The 24,449-nt window shown below is 46.2% G+C and overlaps 2 protein-coding genes across 2 annotated transcripts; one reads left to right on the forward strand and one right to left on the reverse strand.

Annotated features, from left to right (window-relative positions):
* The first annotated feature begins 511 nt into the window (after nt 1-511).
* LOC311317692 (MBT domain-containing protein 1-like) lies at nt 512-14,314 on the forward strand. The gene is made up of 16 exons (XM_084448777.1): nt 512-683; nt 904-1,037; nt 1,131-1,245; nt 1,664-1,746; nt 3,648-3,765; nt 4,106-4,240; nt 5,148-5,236; nt 7,048-7,282; nt 7,915-7,970; nt 8,660-8,764; nt 9,935-10,082; nt 10,521-10,603; nt 11,225-11,459; nt 12,052-12,123; nt 13,086-13,289; nt 14,048-14,314. Exons 1-16 carry the CDS (start codon nt 527-529, stop codon nt 14,167-14,169), a joined length of 2,091 nt encoding a protein of 696 aa, XP_084304903.1. The 5' UTR covers nt 512-526; the 3' UTR covers nt 14,170-14,314.
* A 5,623-nt stretch (nt 14,315-19,937) lies between these two features.
* Nucleotides 19,938-23,453, reverse strand: LOC311317701 (nucleoside diphosphate kinase A-like; the record flags this gene model as incomplete). The annotated part of the gene is made up of 5 exons (XM_084448786.1): nt 23,414-23,453; nt 21,081-21,207; nt 20,705-20,806; nt 20,464-20,576; nt 19,938-20,055 (listed from the first exon to the last, which is right to left on the reverse strand). Exons 2-5 carry the CDS (start codon nt 21,201-21,203, stop codon nt 19,938-19,940), a joined length of 456 nt encoding a protein of 151 aa, XP_084304912.1. The 5' UTR covers nt 21,204-21,207; nt 23,414-23,453.
* Nucleotides 23,454-24,449: the final 996 nt, after the last annotated feature.

A 24,449-nucleotide genomic window follows, 5' to 3' on the forward strand; every position in this document is an offset into this window, starting at 1 on the left:
ATTCATGCACTGCCTCAACATTAGTGCATAGGTTAGTTACACGATAGCCCCCAGATCCTCTCTCCAGTTTAGTTCGATCCATTATGCAATTCAATATGGAGATATGCAGCCATGCTCATTTTCTGCATAGCTCAATGATTGTGTTGTACCAGTTAAGCTGAAGGATACATGTAACACAAACTCCTATTCCTGCTACAACAAGTGACCATTACAACTAGCTTCACTTGAGTCTGCTCCACCTGTATTGGACTGCTGCTGGGGTGTGCTAGCTAGCATCCCTATCTCTGCTCTCCTGCTGTGTTTCAAATCACTCGACTAGGAGCATGTCCTGTAGACCAAATGTGAGTTTCTGTTACGTAGAATAGCGTATAAGACCGCCTGTACACACAGCAGTTCTGTCTTGGTGATGCTCATCTTTAATGACCCCCCACTGACAGCTCCTCCTTCTGCATCTCCCTACCCCCCCCCCCCCCCCCAGGCTGAACGGGCGTCCCGTTCGGAGAGGAAGAGGCGGGACTCGTTCGGGATGTTCGACGGCTACGACAGCTGCAGCGAGGACTCCAGCAGCAGCTCCAGCTCAGAGGACAGTGACGAGGAGGCGGCGCCCTCGCTGCCCGTCAGCCTGCCCATCATCAAGACCAACGGCCAGGTGTACACCTACCCCGATGGAAAGGCCGGCATGGGTCAGTGCTGCTGACGCCTCCCACACGTTTCAAGTTTTATACGTTTTCAGCTTTAATTGTCCCCAGAGGGCAGTTGTTTTGCAGCAAAGGAGCATATACAGTAGTAGTAATAACAACAACAACAACCACTGGGCCCATTGTGTGTATAGCTCCAATTTACAGTGACAGTACAAACCACTTAAACTCTCTCTCTGCATGTTTCTTTGGGGTCTACACACAGCCACATGCGAGATGTGCGGCATGGTGGGGGTGAGGGACGCCTTCTACTCGAAAACCAAGCGCTTCTGCAGCGTGTCCTGCTCCAGGAGCTACTCCTCCAACTCCAAGAAGGCCAGCATACTGGCGCGACTCCAGGTAACAGCGCGGCCCTGCGAAAACATAAAAACATTCTTCAGTGTAAGCTATCTGTCCATATGAATAATCACCTCTGTCTCTGTGTATTTGAAGGGAAAACCACCCACAAAAAAGGCGAAGGTCTTACAGAAACAGCCTCTGATGGCGAAGCTGGCCGCCTATGCGCAGTATCAAGCGAATCAGCAGAGCCAGGTCAAGACAAAAACAGGTGTGTTACAGAGCACATTGTTTTTCAATCCTTTATTTATACATTTAATTTAACCATTGCTGAGACCTAAGTCAGTATTACAAAGACAAAATACAACACTAGACAATATCTATCAATGTCTGTCAATGACGCCACGCAAGGTGCACAAGTTATTTAAAGTGTTACAAACGACCTTTGGTCCGTTTCCCAGAAACAGAGTAAGCCCACCACTGGATTGGGAATCATGTTCGCTGGAGGATTTTATTTCAAAGTGCTTACGAATCCAGAAGTTAGGCTTAAACTGGTTCTAGGAAGCCACCCCTGCTGTTGTGTACACTTCCTCCTATGATGTTTACCACAGTGGTATTCTGAATATGCAGCGAAGACGCTGTGGCGTTGGCGCTTGTCTGTAATGCTGGATGCTGCTGTGTGGTTGCAGTGGTTCCTGTGGAAGCCTTCGACTGGGGCCGCTACATAGGTACCGGGGCCACGGGCGGGGCCCCCGTCAGCTGCTTCAAACATGTGAGTAAACGTAGACCCAGTCAGTCTCTAAACGCTGCGCTCATCTAGAGACTGAAGACATTAGTCCAGGTTTCATTGCTAAAAGTGGGTGGAAACATTTTTTTTTTTTTTTTAAATCCTGCATTTCAGAACCAATCCAAAGTCTTTAGAGTGATCCTTCCTAACGGGGTGGTGACATGTTTTGCTTTGATTCTCCACTCCAGTTTGTTTGGAGGACATCATTTCCGGTAAGGCAGGTCCTGCGCCCTATTGGAGATGTAACTCAGTGGCTCTGATTGGTAGCGTCGGTTTTCGGCGCTGCTCTAGCAACGATTTTCAATGGAGATGTCTCCAGACTTCCGGGGGTGGAGATCTTTAAAGTCTGGCAGGGGAAGGCCGAAGGAGATGGGCTACAAATGTATTTCTAACAATTGTATTTCTGCTGAATTGATACAGGCCCAAAGGTCTAAGAGGCAGTTAAAATAAACATTTAGAGTTGCTTGCTTGTGTGTGTGTGTGTGTGTGTGCTCGTGTGTCCTCGTGTGTGCACGTGCGTGTGTGTGTGTGTGTGCGTGCATGCGCACGCAGATGCAAACAGTAATAGGTCACACAGACACGGTTAGGGAAGATGCAGCAGACAGGAGGAAATGTTTGAGAGATTGAAAAATGAAAAAAAACCTGCATTGCAGAACCCGACCCAGGAGGAGTACAGCAGATACGTTTAACAAGCTCAGTTGGTAGTACGCCCAGAATTTAGTGAATGGGCCACTTATTCACCAAGATAAGACAATGCATGAGCTCACACCTTGTTTATTCACTAATATAAAGGAAACTGTCTCTGAGACCCTGTTTAGACTTGGTTTAAAAATGTGTTTTGGACGATCAGATCACAAGTAGACAGCGTTAAAGTGTAAAAGGCCACCAAAACGCACTATGACAAGGTTACTCAAACCACTTGCCGAGGTGGTCTGGGACGTATTTGACCACATATCTTTAGTAGTCTAAACGCTAATGTGTCCTGATGCGTCCCCGACAAAGACGTAACAGGAAAACACACCATCAATGCAGGAGAATATTTCTTCTTTTTCACCTTATGCTGCGCTCTCCATTCACAAATGACTTGTCCTATCAATCGAAACAGTTGGAATAATCCTATTATGTACATTAGTTCTTCAAACATCGTCAGTTGCTTTCGTGCACACTTTAAAATAAAATCAGATCGAAGTCAAACTGACTGATTATTGATTTGTTTACATGGAACAGCTGTGTGACATACACGCAGGCAGGAGTGAGTTACTATGGTTACTATATTAGAACACAAGTGGTCAGCTGGACACATTTGGAGACACATGATAGACACAGGTGTAAACGGCGATGTGTCTCGCTGTCCACTTGTGATCCGATCGTCCAAAAGGCATTCTAACACCAAGTCTACGCGCATCGTTATGCGTACACGTTGATAAACGGCAAGTATATCACGGGCTTTAGGCCCTTGAGAGGTCTAAAAAAAACACGAAAACAACACCTCACGGACTGTGGTAAATGGTAAATGGACTGCACTTATATAGCGCTTTTCCACCTTAGCGGCACTCAAAGCGCTTTACAATGGCCTCTCATTGACCCATTCACACACACATTCACACACCAATGGCGGTAGCTGCCATGCAAGGTACTAACCTGCTCATTGGAAGCAATTTGGGGTTAGGTGTCTTGTTCAAGGACACTTCGACATGTGGACAGTCGGAGCTGGGATTCGAACCACTGACCCTTCGATCATTGAACGACCCGCTCTACCAACTGAGCTACAGCCGCCCCGTGGTAACGCTAGGGCAGGTGGCTACAGAGGATAGTCATCTCTGTGAAGGCTAGAGTACTTACTTACTTACGTGATCCTGCTAGCTGCGTTGTGTTTGCTGCCCCAGGTGCCCATGGGAAGGTCGTGGGGCGACATCAGCGAGGGGGTGAGGGTGGAGGTGCCGAACGCGGACAGCGGTCTGCCCATCAAGGTCTACTGGATCGCCGCCATCGTGAAACTGGCAGGTAACCCAGCGACCACGGGCCGAGGCCACCTAGCCTTCCCACCGAAACTTCAGTAGATAAGAAAGAAAAGAAATACGCGACTAAACCAGCGAACTCACGATGCACCTTAAACGTACAAGAATAGTCCTGGTCACTGACATCATGGCTGAAAATACCAGTAGTTTCATGATGGCTCATTCATGATGATGTAGACCCGAATAATTTCAACCCAGTCATATATATTTGCACATTGTTGTATGTGTGTTTATGTATGTGTGTGTCTGTGTGTGTGCGTGTGTGTGTATATATGTATGCGTGTGTGTGTGTGTATGTATGTGTGTGTGTGTGTGTGTTTGTACAGGCTTCAAGGCCCTGCTGCGGTACGAGGGCTTCGACGGCGACTCCAGCCGGGACTTCTGGTGTAACCTGTGCGTCCCGGACATCCACCCGGTGGGCTGGTGCGCTGCCGGAGGGAAGCCCCTGGTCCCGCCCAAATGTGAGACGGACCCCCACAGAACAGGAGCCCCCTCGGAGGCCCCCTCTGTGTCATTATCAGTTCGTTTTGGTCATTGTTCGCGTAACCAAGTGAAACAGAGTCTTCGTGAGTCCTGAGCAGGTAGCGAGTTGTCGGTTAAACTCACTCCCCCAAGTAGGTAAATACTAGGGCTGGGTTTAAAAAAAATCGATTCATCGATTCGTAATCAAATGATTCAGAATCGATTCATGAATCCCAAAATCGATCTTTTTTTTAATGAATGAATGAATAAATGAAGGTATGAATAGTTCATTAATTCATTCAATGATTCATTCATCCATTCATTTTGGAAATCAGTATCGATACCCAGCCCTAGTATTGATGTGTTGCATAACATGGCAGTCATGTAATTAAGGTTACAGTTAAAAAAACAGGTTTTAGTAACACTAACCAAATCGATATCGAATCGAATCGTGATAATCGATTCTGAACCTTGTGAATCAGAATCGAATCGATTCTTGAAATTTGACTCGATACCCAGCCCTAGTAAATACCGTCCACCGGCGCTGATGAAGAGCTAGATTTCAGTCGGCGTAGCCGGTTAAAACGGCATCTGTCCCGCGGGAGATTCGGGTTCGAATCCCACCCTGTGCACGCCGAGACGTACGGGCTTATGCACTCTTTATGGACTGTAACTGGTGACCACTCAAGGTCGGACTGCGAGTGGCCGATGCGTTCAGCTGTGGGCGTTGTTTGTGAATGGGTACATTGTTATCCACTTCTGACTGCAGTCTTTGTATGACGGCGTTCTCCAACTTGAATCTATTTGTATCTCCTCTGGGACCATGTTCTTTTGAGTCTTTATTGTCAGTCTCGGCTGAATAATAAAGTTATATTGTATTGTATGGTGTTCTGTTCTCATCTGCAGCTGTACAGCACAAATGTACCAACTGGAAATCCTTCCTTGTGAAACGGCTCACTGGATCAAAGACGCTGCCTCCTGACTTCTCCTCTAAGGTGAGCTGCAGGTGTACATCACCTGACAATAACTATCATACATCACCTGACAATAACTACCATACATCACCCGACAATAACTATCATACATCACCTGACAATAACTATCATACATCACCTGACAATAACTAACATACATCACCCGACAATAACTATCATACATCACCTGACAATAACTATCATACATCACCTGACAATAACTAACACACATCACCTGACAATAACTATCATACATCACCTGACAATAACTATCATACATCACCTGACAATAACTATCATACATCACCTGACAATAACTATCATACATCACCTGACAATAACTAACATACATCACCTGACAATAACTATCATACATCACCTGACAATAACTAACATACATCACCTGACAATAACTATCATACATCACCTGACAATAACTAACATACATCACCCGACAATAACTATCATACATCACCTGACAATAACTATCATACATCACCTGACAATAACTAACATACATCACCCGACAATAACTATCATACATCACCTGACAATAACTATCATACATCACCTGACAATAACTAACACACATCACCTGACAATAACTATCATACATCACCTGACAATAACTAACATACATCACCTGACAATAACTATCATACATCACCTGACAATAACTAACATACATCACCTGACAATAACTAACATACATCACCTGACAATAACTAACATACATCACCTGACAATAACTAACATACATCACCTGACAATAACTATCATACGTCACCTGACAATAACTAACATACATCACCTGACAATAACTATCATACATCACTTGACAATAACTAACATACATCACCTGACAATAACTAACATACATCACCTGACAATAACTAACATACATCACCTGACAATAACTAACATACATCACCTGACAATAACTAACATAGATCACCTGACAATAACTAACATACATCACCTGACAATAACTAACATACATCACCTGACAATAACTATCATACGTCACCTGACAATAACTAACATACATCACCTGACAATAACTATCATACATCACTTGACAATAACTAACATACATCACCTGACAATAACTAACATACATCACCTGACAATAACTAACATACATCACCTGACAATAACTAACATACATCACCTGACAATAACTATCATACATCACCTGACAATAACTAACATACATCACCTGACAATAACTATCATACATCACTTGACAATAAATAACATACATCACCTGACAATAACTAACATACACCACCAGACAATACAACACCTTACTAACATACATCACCAGACTCTACAATACCTTAATAACATACATGACCAGACAATACAACACCTTACTAACATACATGACCAAACACTACGACACCTTACTAACATACATGACAAGACAACAAAATTATTAATCACATTAATTGCGGCCTTTTGCGATTAGTTCATTGCGGAGGTCATAATCGCGATTTCGATTAATTCAGGATTAATTGTGCAGCCCTATACTGCATCACTGTTCTCATTAAGACTCCATGGTCAAGAAACCTTTCTTGTAGTGAACATTGGAATGATTGCTGTCTCACTATTGACAGTATATCAATCATCAATCAATCAAAGCTTTATTTTTATTTTTTATTTTATTTTTATATATTTATATTCACAGCATCACAGTGGTTTGCATGTCCAAGTTCATTATGCCATTGCACTGAGAACTGTTCTCCTATTGGATGATTGGTTAATGTACTGTCTCCTATTGGACGATTGGTTAACGCCACCCCTCCCCCCTCCCGCCTGTCTCATCCCAGGTCCAGGAGAGCATGCAGTTCCCCTTTAAGAGGCTGATGCGCGTGGAGGTGGTGGATAAGACGCACCTGTGTCGGACACGGGTGGCGCTGGTGGAGCAGGTGATCGGCGGGCGCCTCAAGCTGGTCTACGAGGAGTGCGAGGACGGGTCCGACGACTTCTGGTGCCACATGTACAGCCCTCTCATCCATAGCATCGGCTGGTCCCGCAGCATCGGACACCGCTTCAAGAGATCCGGTTCGCTCGTTTGTTTGTTAGTTGGTCAGTTCTTTAGTTAGTTAGTTGGTTGGTTAGTCAGTTGGTCAGTCAGTTAGTTGGTTGGTTGGTTAGTTCATTAGTTGGTCGGTTAGTTGGTTGGTTAATTGGCCAGTTGGTTGGTTGGTTGGTTGTTTAGTTAGCTCGTTACTTAGTAAGTTAGTTAGTTAGTTAGTTAGTTAGGTCCACATTGACATTAGCTACAGAGATATATGGGTAGTTAGTCTGAGATCACAAGATGTGATCCTGTTGTCTGTGCCCAGTGCAAGGACTGAACTGGGAAAGAGCACTTTTACGTGCTCTACTCCACATACTTGGAATAGCCTTCAGAAAGATCAGCAACTAGGGAATTGGTCTCTCTGCCTGCTTTTAAAGGTCTCAAGCTCAATGATAAATGATTCGGTTTGTACTTTTCAATGTCCATAGGCATTTTAATTTGTACATTCTGTAACCTTGAACACATTTTATGTTTCATTGATGTTTTATTGTTGTTTCTGTCTGTAATTTTTTATGCTGCTATTTTGACCAGGTCTCTCTTGTAAATGAGATCATTGACCTCAATGGGATTAACCTGGTAAAATAAAATACTGCATTGACATTGATTATAATTTCAGATGTGTCAAAGAAACTTGAAGGCCAGATGGACGCCCCGGGGCCACTCTTCGCCAAGGTAAGACCAGCCTGCCTCACAGGTAAGACCAGTCTGCCTCACAGGTAAGACCAGTCTGCCTCACAGGTAAGACCAGTCTGCCTCACAGGTAAGACCAGTCTGCCTCATAGGTAAGACCAGTCTGCCTCACAGGTAAGACCAGTCTGCCTCACAGGTAAGACCAGTCTGCCTCATAGGTAAGACCAGTCTGCCTCACAGGCAGGTAAGACCAGTCGGCCTCACAGGTAAGACCAGTCTGCCTCATAGGTAAGACCAGTCTGCCTCACAGGTAAGACCAGTCTGCCTCATAGGTAAGACCAGTCTGCCTCACAGGTAAGACCAGTCGGCCTCACAGGTAAGACCAGTCTGCCACACAGATAAGACCAGTCTGCCACACAGATAAGACCAGTCTGCCTCACAGGTAAGACCAGTCTGCCTCATAGGTAAGACCAGTCTGCCTCACAGGTAAGACCAGTCTGCCTCACAGGTAAGACCAGCCTGGATCAGACACAACAGCGTGGTCAATTTCAAGCAGTTTCAGAACGAAATCTGATTGTTTTGGAAACCGACCAATTCAGAAACAACCTGTCAAATCTTACGGAAAGACTTGAGACGGACGTTTCAGAAGCTCAGCTATTGTGTGTGAACTCGGCTGGAAGGACAGCTCTCTGTTGCCCCCGGGGCCAAGCGTCTGCTGCTGTGGTCCCCAGGTGAAGGACGTGGACCAGAGTGGGGCGTGGTTTAAAGACGGCATGAAGCTGGAGGCCATCGACCCGCTCAACCTGTCGGCCATCTGCGTGGCCACCGTCAGGAAGGTGAGCCTAAGACCAAGGCCCTGGTCACCGTAGTCCGGTGGTTCTCAAACCTTTCAGGCTCAGGGCACCCCTGTACATACTTTTTTCATCCACGGCCCCTAAATCACATTCTTACTTTTCACTCTCAGCACCTTGTATGATCATGGTGATATGAGCGTTTCCACGATGATGTGTGGCTTTTTAGCTTTGGCAACCAACTCGGCCACTTAAAAATGAGCCTGTGCTTGGTCAGACACACGCATAGTTTCATTTCATTTTCATTTAATTTATTTCCATAGGGACAGATACACGTACATACAAGTTAGAACAAGAATGTTAAAACAAGTGATGTCATATACCACAGCATTTATATCCCAGGGCTAGTTTGCAATGCCCGTCCCTAGATGTAACCAAACCAATTGAAAGCATACGTTCACTCTGTCTCATTTTGTGATTTCGGTCTCTTAAATATGTCTTTGGAACTGTATGCTGGATGCTTTGTTTCAAAGTGCCTTGCTAATTTAGTTGGCAGCACTGCGTTAGACAACTTCTGCTGACAGGCAACGTTAGCGAGCGTGTTTGCGTTAGCTAGCCTACTATGTCACCCCTCAAATGAAAGTAGTGCCTATACTTTTTTTGTCGAGATATGCCGGCTGCTAAGGAAAACTTGAGAATATCCGTTTCGCTTAGAACTGATTGAAAATAATTTTGATACTGATAAATAACAAATATTATCAAAGGATTCTGAGGCACCCTTGGACTCGCGTCACGGCACCCACTTTGAGAAACCGTTGTGCTTTTACCCTATCTGTCACTTTCAATTCAGGTTCTATGAAAACCTTTCCTTGACGTTTTGCTGGATACCAAAAGTTCTGATGAGTTTTAATTTTTGTCAGCCGCTCGGACCGTCTGTTTAGCCAACAAGAGCACCAAAGTCCGTTAGCTTCCAGAAATCTCCCACCAGCGTTGAACACACTCTACATGAATCCAAACTGACAGGGAATGCATTCTATGTATTTAGTATCCGTTTTCTGATGAACTAGAATAGCCGGGCACTAGACTGGATTAATAAAGGTTGTGAGAGGTGAGAAGCTAGCAGTTGACGTGAACATAACAATAGAGAAAGAGGATATTTTATATTTTGTTCCTCATCGTTCTTCCTCACCGCGTTGCACCCATCCGGTGATCTAGGTCCTGGCCGATGGATACCTCATGATCGGAATCGACGGTTCTGAGGCGGCAGACGGCTCTGATTGGTTCTGCTACCACTCCACCTCTCCCTCCATCTTCCCGGCGGGGTTCTGTGAAATCAACACCATCGAGCTAACCCCTCCCCGAGGTACACCCTAATACATCCATGGGTACACCCAACGTTCTAGACCACGTTCTGGTTCGGTATCATCATCACATTACTCCTCACGGTTATGGACTCTGTGGTTAGCGGATACAACCCTTTCACTCCTTCTCCCGACATTTTTTAGCCTCCTACTCTCCTCATCTCCTGTTAGCCTCTTTCTACTTAACAGTTCTACTTTGTTTAGTCTACAACTGTTATCTTTCACGGTGTATTCTGTTGCATTAATACAAAACGTGATGGATATGGGAAGCACTTATGAAAGCTAATGCCTTATGCCATGTCTTTATTACAACCCGGACGGCTGTTTGACTGTGTGTGTGTGTGTGTGTGTGTGTGTGTGTGTGTGTGTGGTGGTGGTGGGGGAGGGGGGGGGGGGTTGTCAGTGCAGTGCTTGTAGTCTAAGAGGGTTCTCTTCTGCAGGGTACACAAACCTCCCATTCAGATGGTTTGACTACCTGAGGGAAACGGGCTCTGTGGCCGCTCCAGTCAACCTCTTTAACAAGGTAACCTTGTTTGGCTGCCGCTAATGCTAATGCTAACGCTAGCCTAGCCGCGCTGCTAGCAGGCGCTAGCTCCGTCTGCTGCTACCGCTGCTGGCGCTCTCACAGTCTGTCTAGCTCACTGCCGTTTTCAGGGTTCTGTAGCTCGTCGGTTCTTTCCGATTCAGTCTTTTCACTGTGTTACCCAGACGGGTTTTCTCTCAAGAGTGGCGGCCATCCTAGGATAGCGGTCTCGATTCAGGCGGCTTTATCTGAAGAGGGCCCAGTCTGCTTAGACCAGGATGTGTGTAGCCTGTTACTGTTATTGCACAGTGCCTTGAAAAAAGTGAATAGTGGTGGATTGAAACACGGGATGAGGCAACACCTCAGCACACACACCGACGTGCAGTTTTACAATCGAAAGTTTTACTTCACCGCATCGCGACTTTGCCTCCAGAAAACCTCGCGTCCTACCGAGGCCTCCCCCGAGCACAGAGGAGCCGGTCCCGGGCGAGGCAGTCCACCGGCCGCTCGGTCAGGGAGTGTCTCACCTTGTCTCTGAGCCCTCGAAGGAGGAGGGATTCCCAACCGCGGCCGACCAGCCAGTGAGTCTGTGTCTCTGTGACCTCTGACCCCCCCCTGAAGGAGGTGCCCAACCACGGCTTCCGCTCCGGCATGAAGCTGGAGGCCGTGGACCTGATGGAGCCGCGGCTGGTGTGCGTCGCCACGGTGACGCGGATCGTCCACAGGCTGCTGCGGATCCACTTCGACGGCTGGGAGGACGAGTACGACCAGTGGGTGGACTGTGAGTCGCCCGACCTCTACCCCGTGGGCTGGTGCCAGCTGACCGGATACCAGCTACAGCCACCGGCTGTCCAGGGTGGGCGCACGCACGCACACACACACACACACACACACACACCTACACATACACACACACCACAGACGCATGCGCACACACACCTACAGACACATAAACACGCATGCACACACACACACACACACCCCTTCGCGTACACACACACACACCTACACATACACACACACACCTACACATACACACACACCACAGACGCATGCGCACACACACCTACACACAAACACGCATGCACACACACACACACACCAACCAGCAGATCTACATAAAAAAACAAAAGGGCTACTCAAAGGTTTTAGGCCCGTTTTTCTGTGTTGATTCAGTGTTTTCTGCTTGAGTCGTTTGGTCATTCCTTTGATCTGGAAGTAATTCAAATAAGACGAATATAAGTTTTTGTGAATGAGTTGAATTCTGTGGAGCGATAGATGAATAACCCAGTTGTTCCCATATGTGTGTGCGTGCGCGTACGTTTCTGGTGTCTGTGTCTGTGTCTGTGTGTGTGTGTGTGTGTGTGTGTGTGTGTGTGTGTGTGTGTGTGTGTGTGTGTGTGTGTGTGTGTGTGTGTGTGTGTGTGTGCGTGCGTGCGTGTCTCTAGCCTCTAGGGAGCTGCCTGCCAGTGTGGCCAAGCAGAGGAAAAAATCTCAGCAGTACAAAGGGCCGAAAAAAAGTGGGTCATCCCCCCCCCCCGTTCCGCCCCCTCGCCTCAGCCCCCCCCTCTACCCCCCAGGCACATCCCACCTTCTCACTCTGCCTTTTAACATCACACCCTCGTCTCTCACACGCTACTCTCTCTCTCTCTCTCTCTCTCTCTCTCTCTCTCTCTCCCTCTCCCTCTCTCTCTCTCTCTCTCTCTCTCTCTGTCCGTCCCTGCTCTTCACCCCACCTCCCTCTCTCCGTCTGCCCTGGGAGGTATTATTAGGTCCACTCCTCCCTCCCTCCCTCCCTCCCTCCCTTCTCCCTCTAAGGTCAGAGCTCTCCTCTTCACGCCTCCTCACCCAGGGGTGTCTGCTTTCACTCTCTGAACCACGGCTCTGAACACTCTGAACACTCTGAACAGCCTGAACACGGCTCTGAACACTCTGAACCACGGCTCTGAACGGCCTGAACACTCTGAACCACGGCTCTGAACGGCCTGAACACGGCTCTGACCAGCCTGAACACTCTGAACCACGGCTCTGAACGGCCTGAACACGGCTCTGAACAGCCTGAACACTCTGAACCACGGCTCTGACCAGCCTGAACACTCTGAACGGCCTGAACACTCTGAACCACGGCTCTGAACGGCCTGAACACGGCTCTGAACAGCCTCCTAGTGTTGGTACCGTACGGTCAGGAGAGCAGATCAGAAACATCTAGTAGTTCCAGTAGAAAAGAAATAAAAATAGTCAGATCACGTACAACATTGATCATATTCATTAAGAATATAAATAAGAATGACTGAAATGACAGTATGTTACTGAGCAACCTTTCTGTGTGAAGTTTTATTGAATATTCATACATTATCCTGTGTGTGTGTGTGTGTGCGTGTGTGTGCGTGTGTGTGTGTGTGTGTGTGTGTGTGTGTGGGGTGGTGTGTGTGGGGGGTGGTGTGTGTGTGTGGGGGGGGTGGTGTGTGTGTGCGTGTCCCAGAGCGGAAGCTGCCCATCGGTAAGCGCCCGGTCAGTCTGTCTGGCATGGTCCTGACCGGCGTGCCCCCTCGGAACCTGTCAGGGGACGAGAACATGACCCCGCCCGACTACCCGTCGCCCCCCACCCCTGCGTCCGCCGCCGGGACCGGCACGGCCCCGCCCCCCCCAGCAGCACCACAGGACCTCAGCCCCAACGGAACCACGGGTACACACACACAACACCCATCTAAACACACACACACACACACACACACACACACACAACACCCATCTACACACACACACAACACCCATCTACACACACACACACGCACACACACACACAACACCCATCTACACACACACACAATACCCATCTACACACACACACACACACACAATACCCATCTACACACACACACACACAACACCCATCTACACACACACACAATACCCATCTACACACACACACACAACACCCATCTACACACACACACAATACCCATCTACACACGCACGCACGCACACACACACACAACACCCATCTACACACACACACACACACACACACCAACACCCATCTACACACACACACACACCAACACCCATCTACACACACACACAATACCCATCTACACACACACACACAATACCCATCTACACACACACAACACCCATCTACACACACACACAATACCCATCTACACACATACACAATAACCATCTACACACACACACACACACACACACACACACACACACACAACACCCATCTACACTCTCTCTAGCATATAGGAGCGGTGTTTAAGTACTCTCCTTCCCTCCTCTCCACATCTGCTTCAATTCCCCTCTCTCTCTATCTCTCTCACTCTCTCTCTTACTCTCTCCCTCCCTCTATCTCTCTCTCTATCTCCCTCTCTCTCTCTCTTACTCTCTCACTCTCCCTCTCTCTCTCTCTCTCTCTCTCTCTCTCCCTTTACCCAGGGGCGGAGCTGCCGTTGGAGGAGGAGTCAGCAGAGGGGAACGTCTTCCCCTTCCCCCAGGGGGGCGTGTCCAACCCGGAGACCAACGGCTCCGGAAACTTCTTCATTAAGGAGGAGCCTTGATGGTGCTGGAGGTCTCTGAGGTCACACCCGGGGGCCGGAAGACTCCGCGCTTCAGAGGTCCGCAGATCCAGCAGCCCGGCGGTCCGGCCCAGCTTAGTTTTATTTTTAGATAGAGGTTTTTAGATCTTTTGGTTCCAGTATTTGGTCTTCCACAGACGGCTCCATACACACACTGACTGGACGGAAACTAGAGTACACTGTCCCCAGTGACGGACACTCTCTGTCACACATACACACACACACACAACCACACACACACACACACACACACACACACACACACACACACAGACAGATAGATTGTGTACACACACACACACACACACACACACAGAGACAGATAGATTGTGTACACACACACACACAGACAGATAGATTGTGTACACACACACACACACAGACCAGACAGACAGACAGCCTCTGGACCAGAGAGCAGCTGTCGGACTGGGTCACCATGGCAGCAGAGGGTTAAAAAAAAAATTAGGAATAGAAGGAGAGTATGAAGTGTGTTAAACGACGACTTCATCCTGATCGATTAGTTTTTGTATTTCAGCTAAAAAAAAAAAAAGTGTTGTTTTTTGTAGGATTTTTGAAAGATTAGATATTTTGTGCATCTCCCGTGTTGGTTATTTTGAGGAACAGGATTATTTGGATGGATATACTGTGTAATGACAATATTATTATGTGACTATATAATCAGTTGTTCCAAAAACAGGGTGTGTGAGTGTGTGTGTGTGTGTGTGTGTGTGTGTGTATTGTAGGTGTTGGATGGACATGGACTAAACCTTACTGGTAGAAACTCACCAATCAGAGCTCCTCTCACATCCCTCTTAGCAGGTGTACACTGGCCCACTGCCTCCTCTGAAAACACCACCACGTTCGTGTCAGTCGTGACCGACAAACGATAAGTCGCGATCGGCAGTCACACGTAGATCTTGGGGTTCTTGCGAGCGGCGGTTTAAATATTTGATGCGGCTGGTGTCACACATCTCAGTTCAGGCCTCACCACGTTCTGTTTATAAAGTATGCTCGTGTTATAGCTTCACTCAGTAGGTGGTTATAACACAGTTATAACACTGTACCTCTGGCAGCCAGAGGTTTCTGGAATGTTCTGTCTTTCTACCACTCTTATGCAAAATCCTTACCACAGCAGGATGCAATGTCTCTGTTATATTAGGCCTACAGCATAACTACAGGAAAGATGTCACCATTTAGAGCCATATGAGTATTAACACCAGTATTCAGCTGAACCTGTTGATCGTCAACAGATCCATTGATTTAACTAATGTGATTAAATGAAAATAGTGTACCTGTCTGAGATGTGATCTTGCAATCACATACCTATAAACGCATGTTGTTAATGATCTACCTCTATAAGAAGTGATCTCTAGTGTTGATAGTCTGGTTAAGCTATGTGTTAAAGTGAATTTATGTGTTTTCTACTCACTACGGGTGGGCTGTAGGACCTGTAGTACGAGTGGACTTTGTTCAAAGGAATGTGATGTTCTAAGGCAGTCTGGAACTGGCAAACCTCAACTAGAGAACTCAGCTCTCTCTCTCTACGACTAGACAACAACACCAGCCTCCCCCGAAGGGCCCTTCTGCAGGCGGAGCTGTGCGAAAGGATTGTCAAAATGTATAAAAGAGAAACATACAACAGATATATAAACATAACAGTGCATATACGGTATTATATATAGCAACAGAGCCAATTTACAACATCAGGCTGTTTCCTTTTCCCCATCTAACATTGAAAATGATGATACATTTTTCTGCGTAACTAACTATATGTAAACCGAATGCACTCCTCTGTCTCTCTGTCCAGTACCAGTAAGGTTGACAATTTTACTCAGGAAATCTTAGCGTCCTCGTGTTAGATGCCTCTGTGTTGTAGTGGTGTCGGTTCGTTGGCATGCTGCGGTCAGAACCGGGTCGGTCCGGTCTGGTCAGTCCAGTGTTTCAGTCCAGCATCTGTCACTCGCTACAGACGTTTCATTAATGCAGAGACCGATGGAAATGCTTGTGATACCCCCCTTTTCACAGAGAATGTTTGTGTTGTCTCTCTACGATAGCTTAGAACTTTTCTAACGATGACCCATGCGTATTGATGTATAGGTGTTCGGTTAGAACTTTTTTGTACGAGTGTTTTGTTAAATGTTCAGCTTTGTCCGTCGGCTTCTATGTACTGTATACAGTTTGACAGTTTGTACTGTAGGCTACTGTTGACGGTTTGTTTTTTATCTCTGGCCCGTGGAATAGAGTGCAAACCCGTGTCACAGGTTGGAGGTAAACCGTTCAGCACTCCGCTGGTTTCAGCCAGTCAATGTGACCAGGCGATTGGTTGCCTGAGGTCATCATCAAGCAATAATGCCTACTAGTCTGAATAGTGTCTGAGTTGTCCTCCTGAAGCATCCCGTCACAGCTCAACCCAGGGGGTTAAAGGGATAGTTCGGAATTTTGGACACGGGGCCTAATTTAATAGCCTGACACTCAGATTGAATTGCCATTCTGGTCTCACGTCATTATCCAGACTAAACCGGCTGCCATCACAGACGTTTTCCCAGACGGGTGTCGCCGAAGAGGGAATCCTCAGCTGATTAGTTCATCCCCTAACCAATCACACAGTTTAATTCCGTCACCGCTGATTGGACTGGTTGGAATTCGAACCGAGAAAGCACTCTGGACGAGAGCATTTCCAGACCCTGAATCGCATTCCGAAAACTCAAGTGGGCGTGCGATTCAGGGGTGGAGCCAGGCTACTCGTTTACGACTGAGCCATTTATGTTGTTGATTGTTTGAGATCATTTCGGCTGCTTCCGTGCTGACCCTCGTTTTCACCCATTTTCTCTGTGGATTTAGGGCGGCGGAGTGATACTTCACATTACCTACGACACATTACCTACGAATGTAGCCTACTGTAAACACCACCGGCACTTCAAAATATAGGTCCCCACAAACTAAAGGATTCAATGATAGTTTGATTTTTTTAAATTATGGTATAAACACTTAAATTCACGCCCGACTAACTGAGGACATTTTATTTGCTTTGGGTTCACTATGGAGTGTTTAAGTGAGTTTGTAAGTGGATGCTAACCTGTACCATTGCATTGCACTAGCAAGACATGAATGCCAACACAAGGGGCAGCATGGAAGCAGCTGAAATGATCTCAATCAATAACATAATGCATAAGTCATAATGAGGCCATATGTCCAAAATTCCTTTAAGATGATGGCGTCCAAGCTACAGAAAATGTTTTCATCTGTGCTCTCCCTTATTTTTGGAATGACTCTAACCACAGACTGTGAAGAGACCAAATTGGGGACAAGTTTTGTACACCTGTGGTATTGCGTTGATATATGGCATGACTGTTTAAGGGCGAAAATCTCACCGCCACCCTTCTTTCAATGACTGTGAAACATCTAAGGAACCCCAATGACGGCTAAACGCCTGGTTCCATCACTGTGTACAGGCTGGTGTTCTAGGAGGACGCCTGGAACCAGGTTCCACATATGGTGACTAAAAACATGTACAAAGAAACGCACAAATGGACACATGCTCTCCTGAAAATACATTTATCGTAGGTATCGTATGGGTGTGTGTGTGTGTTTGTGTGTCTGATTGAGCGTGTGCCTAACTGCATGTATCCATGACATCAGTAACGTCACATCTCTCGTGCTTGTAGGATTCTTCAGTGGCTGATCTTTCAGCTCGTGTCTAACCTGGGTCTGTGGACACATAAGAAAGGTCTGTGTGTGTGCGGGTGTGTAGGTGCTTGCTGTAACTAATGTGATATCTATCATATATTGTCTTTGTATCACGGTGCTATCTATATATTTGATAAAGTGATAATCTTATATTAAGAAAGGAATGATTTTCATAAACTGTGACAATGGTGGAATATTCTGGGTCTCTTGTATTCTCGTATTTTGGATACATTTACATGATTAGATTAAAGTAAAAAAAAAAAAAAAGTATTGTCAGATGTTTTCATTGCATGGTACTTATTATCGATATCGACAACTATCGATGAATATGTTTTGGGGTTTTTTATGTACTTTTTTTCTGTGAGTATATCGTTTCCATGGTCTGTGTGCTGTGAACATGCAGTTTACTAAGCTATATCAAATATGTACAAATGTTTAAAAAATCTAATAAGAATTGTAGATGTTTACTTTCAGTTAACTTTTTTAATCTTGCAATTTTGCAGCATGGTTGTGGACAGAGAATTAACTGTAAAATAAATTATTCACTTCACTTTTTTTACACTGAATAAAGTGCAGTACTGAAAAACTTGTGTCCATCTGTTTACATTCTCACATTATCAGGATGCAGAGAGGTCTAAAGTAACTGATTTAAATTACTCTACTTGAGTAATTTATTTCGAGGATTTATATATTTTTTGTAATTTAAATGAGAAGAAGAAGAATATAACTTTATTTGGATAGCACGTTGACATGACACATGGATGTTACATGACATTACTTGAGTTTCTTCCTGCAGTTAAGTTCAGAGGACACTCATGCGTAGCTCGTCAGTGTTAATAGTGGTGAGGTGAGGCCATTTTGTGTGTAGTTCCTGCTCAGACCATATCAGGAAGCAGTAAGGATTTAAAAATTAAAATAAATATGGGAAGATCAAACAGACTAGGAATACTTTGATGATTCCATCTCTCCTCTCTGGCCATGAGACAGACAGAGCGCTGCTAGCGCAATACTACTGAAATCTACAGTCAACTGAACTACACTATAACCCATTAATACTATAACTATAACCTGTTAATACTATTACTATAACTATAACCCATCAATACTATAACTATAACCCTTTAATACCATACTATAACTAGGCTATTAACTCATTAATTCACATATTACAGTAGGCCCATCATAGATGTGTGCTGCCATTTCATATCATTTTGTCTGATGAGGGTACAGGTATATTCTGATGACACTGGAAGTCCTTCAGCACACTACTAGTGTGTGTGTGTGTGTGAGGCTTGAAGGAGAAGGCCCAGAACAGAGGAAAACCAGGGGTGACTTCAGCCACCATGAAAGGTTTATTGAAACGGAGACAGTGGTGCGTTGAGCCCCCTGTGTGACGTAGACATTGCGTCTACTGTGGCAGCTGAGAAGACAGGGCGGGGTTTAAATATCAGCCTGCTTGATCGGGTAACCCCTCTGTCACCCACCAAACAAGAGACAACCTACCCCAAAGCCTCAAAAACCTTTTTTCTTCAAGGAAAAACATTGTCGGATGATGCTGGAAACCGTAGCAAAACAGCGCACACTGTTCAATTTTTGTCAGATAAATGTTCCTCCCATTTTGCACAATCCCTGTCCCCAATCCCTCATTGTGGTTCCCAAATGGTCACTTTACTCGAACCTCTTCTGAGTGCTCATATTGGCCACCGGGTGGCGTCGTAGTCGTTAGCCCCTTTTAACACTTCCACGCGAGTGGCTCTGTGTTCTTTCCACCTCTGTCTAGTCAGTGAGCTCATACAGCTCTGTAAGCTGCTCATCCAGGTCACCAAAGGGACACTCTCTACAAGAGAGCACAGTTAATCCTGTAAACATCTCACAACAGCGCAGAATAATGACCGCATTGTGAAAGTAGATCGTGGTACTTTTATTGACAAGTGCTGACAAGGACTCCAAATAAATACATGAATAGACTGCCAATATCTACAGCATTCAGGATGGCGTTGACGGTTTCAGGGTCGGGTTGCGTGTAGTACGGAATGAGTGGGATTCGTTCCAGTTGGTTTTATTTACTCGTAGAGGAAGGCCTTTGCACAGCTCACATAAGGGACCAGCTCCTCAGGTTTGAACCACAGGGCGATCTCCCTGTTGGCGGACTCAACAGCATCGCTGGCGTGGATGAGATTCCTGTGCATAAGATGAGAGAGAGAGAGAAAGAGAGAGAGAGAGAGAGAGAGAGAGAGAGAGAGAGAGAGAGAGATGGGGGGGGGGGGCTATCAGTTAAAGGCTTTGCAAGCTCAATATTTCCAGGAGGCTGGGAGTGGCTGAATTGTACTGTAACTTATAGACCTGTACGGATAACCAGAGACTAAGTCTTCATAGACCTGTACAGATAACCACGGATGAGGTCTTTATAGACTTCAAGGGGCCGAGGAAACTAAATGTGTTTTACTCTAAAGCTAATCGAAATCTAAACCTACTCTCATTTCCACACGTTTCCGTTCAAATCAAGTCGGTGGGAGGTCTGAGTCACCCAGGGGGCGGGACTAGCGGACGGGAGGCCCAAGTGGGCGGGGACGGTCCCGGGCGACTCACCTGCCGATCTGGATGCAGAGATCTCCACGGATGGTTCCAGGTTTGGAGTCGGCAGGGTTGGTCTCCCCGAGCATCATCCTGCCCAGTTTCACCGCGCTCTGACCCTCCCAGACCTGCCAGACACGGCCGAGCACAAGGTCAAGGGTCATCACGGACGCCATTTTAAAAGTTGTGCGAGGAGAAAAAAAAAAGCTTGGGGGAGTGTGTGTGCGTGCGTGTGTGTGTGTTAAGGTTTATTTACCATGGCGACGGTGGGTCCAGAGCCCATGAAGGTGCACAGGCCGGCGTAGAAGGGTGTGTCCTTCAGGTCGATGTAGTGCTGCTTGGCCAGGTCTTCGGTCGCCTGTGGGGAAACGCACGAGGTCAGCCAGGGGTGAAAACCCACCACGGCGCCGACGCCGCTCGGGTCCTTCCCCTCACGTACGGCACCGCCGGCAGAACCGAGGAGAGACGGCACCACCCGGCTCCTCCTGGGTTCTACCAGCTCCCTCAGCACTCAAAATAAACACCCAAAAAACAGCCATAGCACCGCCCTCATATGTGGTCATTACTGCTGTGCTGCTGGGGAATCAAATCAAAATCAGATTTTTTTTATTTCGCCGGGTCAGTGCCTGTACCTGGACGAGCTTCATGGCGACGAGTCTGAAGCCCCTGGTCTCGAACCGCTTGATGATCTCTCCGACCAGCCCTCTCTGCACGCCATCGGGCTTGACGGCGATGAAGGAACGTTCAGTTGCCATGGCACTACAACACACAACAGGGGGGGGGGGACATGGCGGTGATGTAACTGAAATATGTGGGGGGCCTGTACTCCTGAAGATGCCATGCAGAGAAAACGGCCCCGTAAAATCAACGAAGAGCCGTTGAGGAAAGAGTTGGGGGTGAATTAGGGTCAAGGGTCAAACTGCAGTTTTTATCACCTCTATGATATTGATATAATTGAGGCTTTTATACAAGCTAAGTCGAAGAAACTTGGTTCAGTAGAGGGACCCCCGACTCTCGTAATGCTCACACCAGTTCAACCTCGGGTCAGAGTGTTCAACCTCGGATCTGGTCTCTGCCTGGCGGATCGGATCCATCAAGGTCACCTTACCTCCACACCCCTTCGTAGCAGCCGCAGTTCAATTCTGAGGGCACTATTCTTAACTTCTAGCCATCCACTTTGGTACTAGCTCCGTGGAAAATATCCCCACTATGCCCATTCCAGCTGGGAGTGACGTCTAAGACTGGTCTCACTGGCCATTAAGCACGGGGCTCCAGTCATTCTCCTTTTACCCCTATACAGCAGATGTTAATCCAAGCAGCCTAAATTACCCACAGCAACATCTTCTCACAGATGATGACCAGTGGAAAGTTTGCTCGGCTAGATTCACAAGTGGCACTTATACTTTGAGTTGCTAGGGGTCAGGCTTCAAAACTGTTACTCATTTATTTTATTTTATGTTTTGCTCCCCATGCAAGGTCTGTGTAACGTAGGATAGGGAGCGTAATTATCTGGTTAAATAAAGGTTAAATTTAGGAAAAAAACTCTCGTTGGAATCTAATTTCTCAAACTTTTTGGATCTATGAAAAAACATTTCCACCATAGACAAATATTATGATCTAGCTCATTATCGGATCATAATGGTTTGTGACCGTGGATAAAACCGAAGATACATTTCCAATGTGAAACGGCACGTATCATCATACAGCGGCGCGTGCACGTATCACCATACAGCGGCGCGTCTACTGTAGCTAATTACCATGGCTAATTACAGGGGAGGGCTGGCATTGGGGTGGCCTGCAAGTCTAAAATGGTGGCCACGGTCACCCCCAGGGGGCGACCTTGCATTCCACCACAGGAACACATGACTATGATTTCAAAGTATAAAATACAAATAAGGCTTTTTTCTGCCATTATGCTGAGAATTCCTCCTCAATCAGAGCACATGATATGCAGGGTTTAAAATATTCACTTCTTTAGACTGCCATCGTGCTTAGGAGTGGCATTCTTTCTTATGAGCTCACACGAAGTAGGATACTATGTTGCATTAAAGGCTCAATTGAAAATAATGGAATTGATTGGAGATGATGAGTTGTTGTGCATGACAGTGGCTGCATATTTTACAGCATATGATTAGCAGGCTAATTAGCCTGTAACGCGCAATTACCATTAGAACTTGCGACCAAGAATGTGCTCGAGGCATTGCCACACCCGCGACTTGACTGACACTGACCGATTGCACCCTTGGAAATATGTGGACAGTGGGCAGCTGCACAGTGTCGTAATTGGAGATCCAATCAGTTAGTATGGCACGCGCACGTCAAACCATGTGCCCAATAAAATACTGGTGAAACCTTGGGACTGTTCTGTTACAAAGTTTCCAGCGGTAAGGGAAAAGGTCTCTTTCAATTTCACCAGCTTTACCGTTAGCTGGCTGATCGTTTGAATTCATTTCCAGTTTAACAAACCAAATCGGCCACTGATTAGGCTACTTGGCCTTCAATTGAAATAAGAGGCATAAATAATAGATTTCAAGTAAACCGATTAGCTTGCAACAAATTCATAGGCTTTTCTGATCAGGAATGAATGATCGGTTCACTCACTTAGGCTACTGGAAACAAATGTAGGCTATTATTGTAGGCTACGTCGCTTTGGATAAAATAATAGCTAATAATACTAAACTTTATTTGTATAGTAGCCTACCTTTCATACAAAAATGCAGTTCAAAGTGATTTAAAACAAAGAAATTGAATTAAATTATGAAAAATTATGAAAAATGAATAGGATTATGACATGTAGACAAGTCAAATCATGCACTGTATGACAAGCCATCCTGTTTCTGCTAATTTCATTAAAAGCACTTACGCCTGTGATAGAGTGTAAAACGTGCTTTGGCAGTAAAGCTACGTGTTTCAAAAGCATGTGCGTGCAGCAAAGAACAAATCGCAGGCTACTTCGGCAGCATACCTTTAAGTGAAGAGTTCACAGAGAACAGAGGACCGCACAGGGCTGGGAAAGAGCAGTGAGACTGGTACCTCTGCTCTGGCCAGAACAGCTTATAAAGACTGCTGCACGAGGGGGGCGGGGCTTAAACGGGATCAAAAAAAGAGACGGGCATATGGTTTTTCAACCTCCCATGTTCCGTGCAAGCGCAGCATACTGGACCATTAGGCAAGGGAGTGCATTTGTCAGTAGCTAATTGAATATTAGTTTTACATCGGACTGCCAAGTTGTAGGCTGGTATGTCTTGAGTCCTGGTCCAAACAGCACCGCACGATGACCAAAAACAGTTAGTGACCAGAATAGCCACCCAGGTTGGCATGGTAGATCAAAATGGCATCAACTGATGGAACTGGGGGGAGGGGACAGAGGGAGAGGCCGGTGAAAGGAATATTGTCACTTTTACAAAAATAATTTTGCATGAGCTTGGGCGAGGGTCTATGTTGAAAAGTAGTCTGTAATCAGCGACTATTAACAGAAGATCCGCGACGACTGTGACAGAGAGGGTGGAAATGGCGCCACCTGCTGTCCGTAGACGTTAATTGACTTGGAATTTCTATTACTTGGTAATTAATGGAATCCTTGGCAAGAGCCTCCATAAGCTTCAGTACATCAAGAACAGAGCTGTCAGCCTGGGTACTGATGACAGTGCAGAAATACCCATATACCCATATCACACATAGCCTGACATTGCATTGACGTCTCAAGATTGAAATCAAAACCCCTCTCCTAACTTTCAAATGGTATGTTAATACATCCCTACCTTAAAGAACTGCCCACTCCACTAAACCCAATCTCCAATCTGGAAAAAGCCTCCTTCTTCATCCCACCAGGACTAAGATCTGCTCTATGGGAGACCCTGCTTCTTCATCCCCCCAGGACTAAGATCTGCTCTATGGGAGACCCTGCTTCTTCATCCCCCCAGGACTAAGATCTGCTCTATGGGAGACCCTGCCTCTTCATCCCCCAGGACTAAGATCTGCTCTATGGGAGACCCTGCCTC

This window comes from Borostomias antarcticus (genome assembly GCF_949987555.1).
Source record: "Borostomias antarcticus genome assembly, chromosome: 14".
In the NCBI taxonomy this organism is placed as follows: domain Eukaryota; kingdom Metazoa; phylum Chordata; class Actinopteri; order Stomiiformes; family Stomiidae; genus Borostomias; species Borostomias antarcticus.

Excerpts from the sequence above, each read along its gene's own strand:
- LOC311317692 (XM_084448777.1), top strand. The coding sequence starts at position 527 with ATGTTCGACGGCTACGACAGCTGCAGCGAGGACTCCAGCAGCAGCTCC. Across the intron at positions 1,038-1,130 it reads GCATACTGGCGCGACTCCAG|GGAAAACCACCCACAAAAAA; the intron begins GTAACAGCGCGG and ends GTGTATTTGAAG. Across the intron at positions 11,460-12,051 it reads ACAGCCACCGGCTGTCCAGG|CCTCTAGGGAGCTGCCTGCC; the intron begins GTGGGCGCACGC and ends GCGTGTCTCTAG.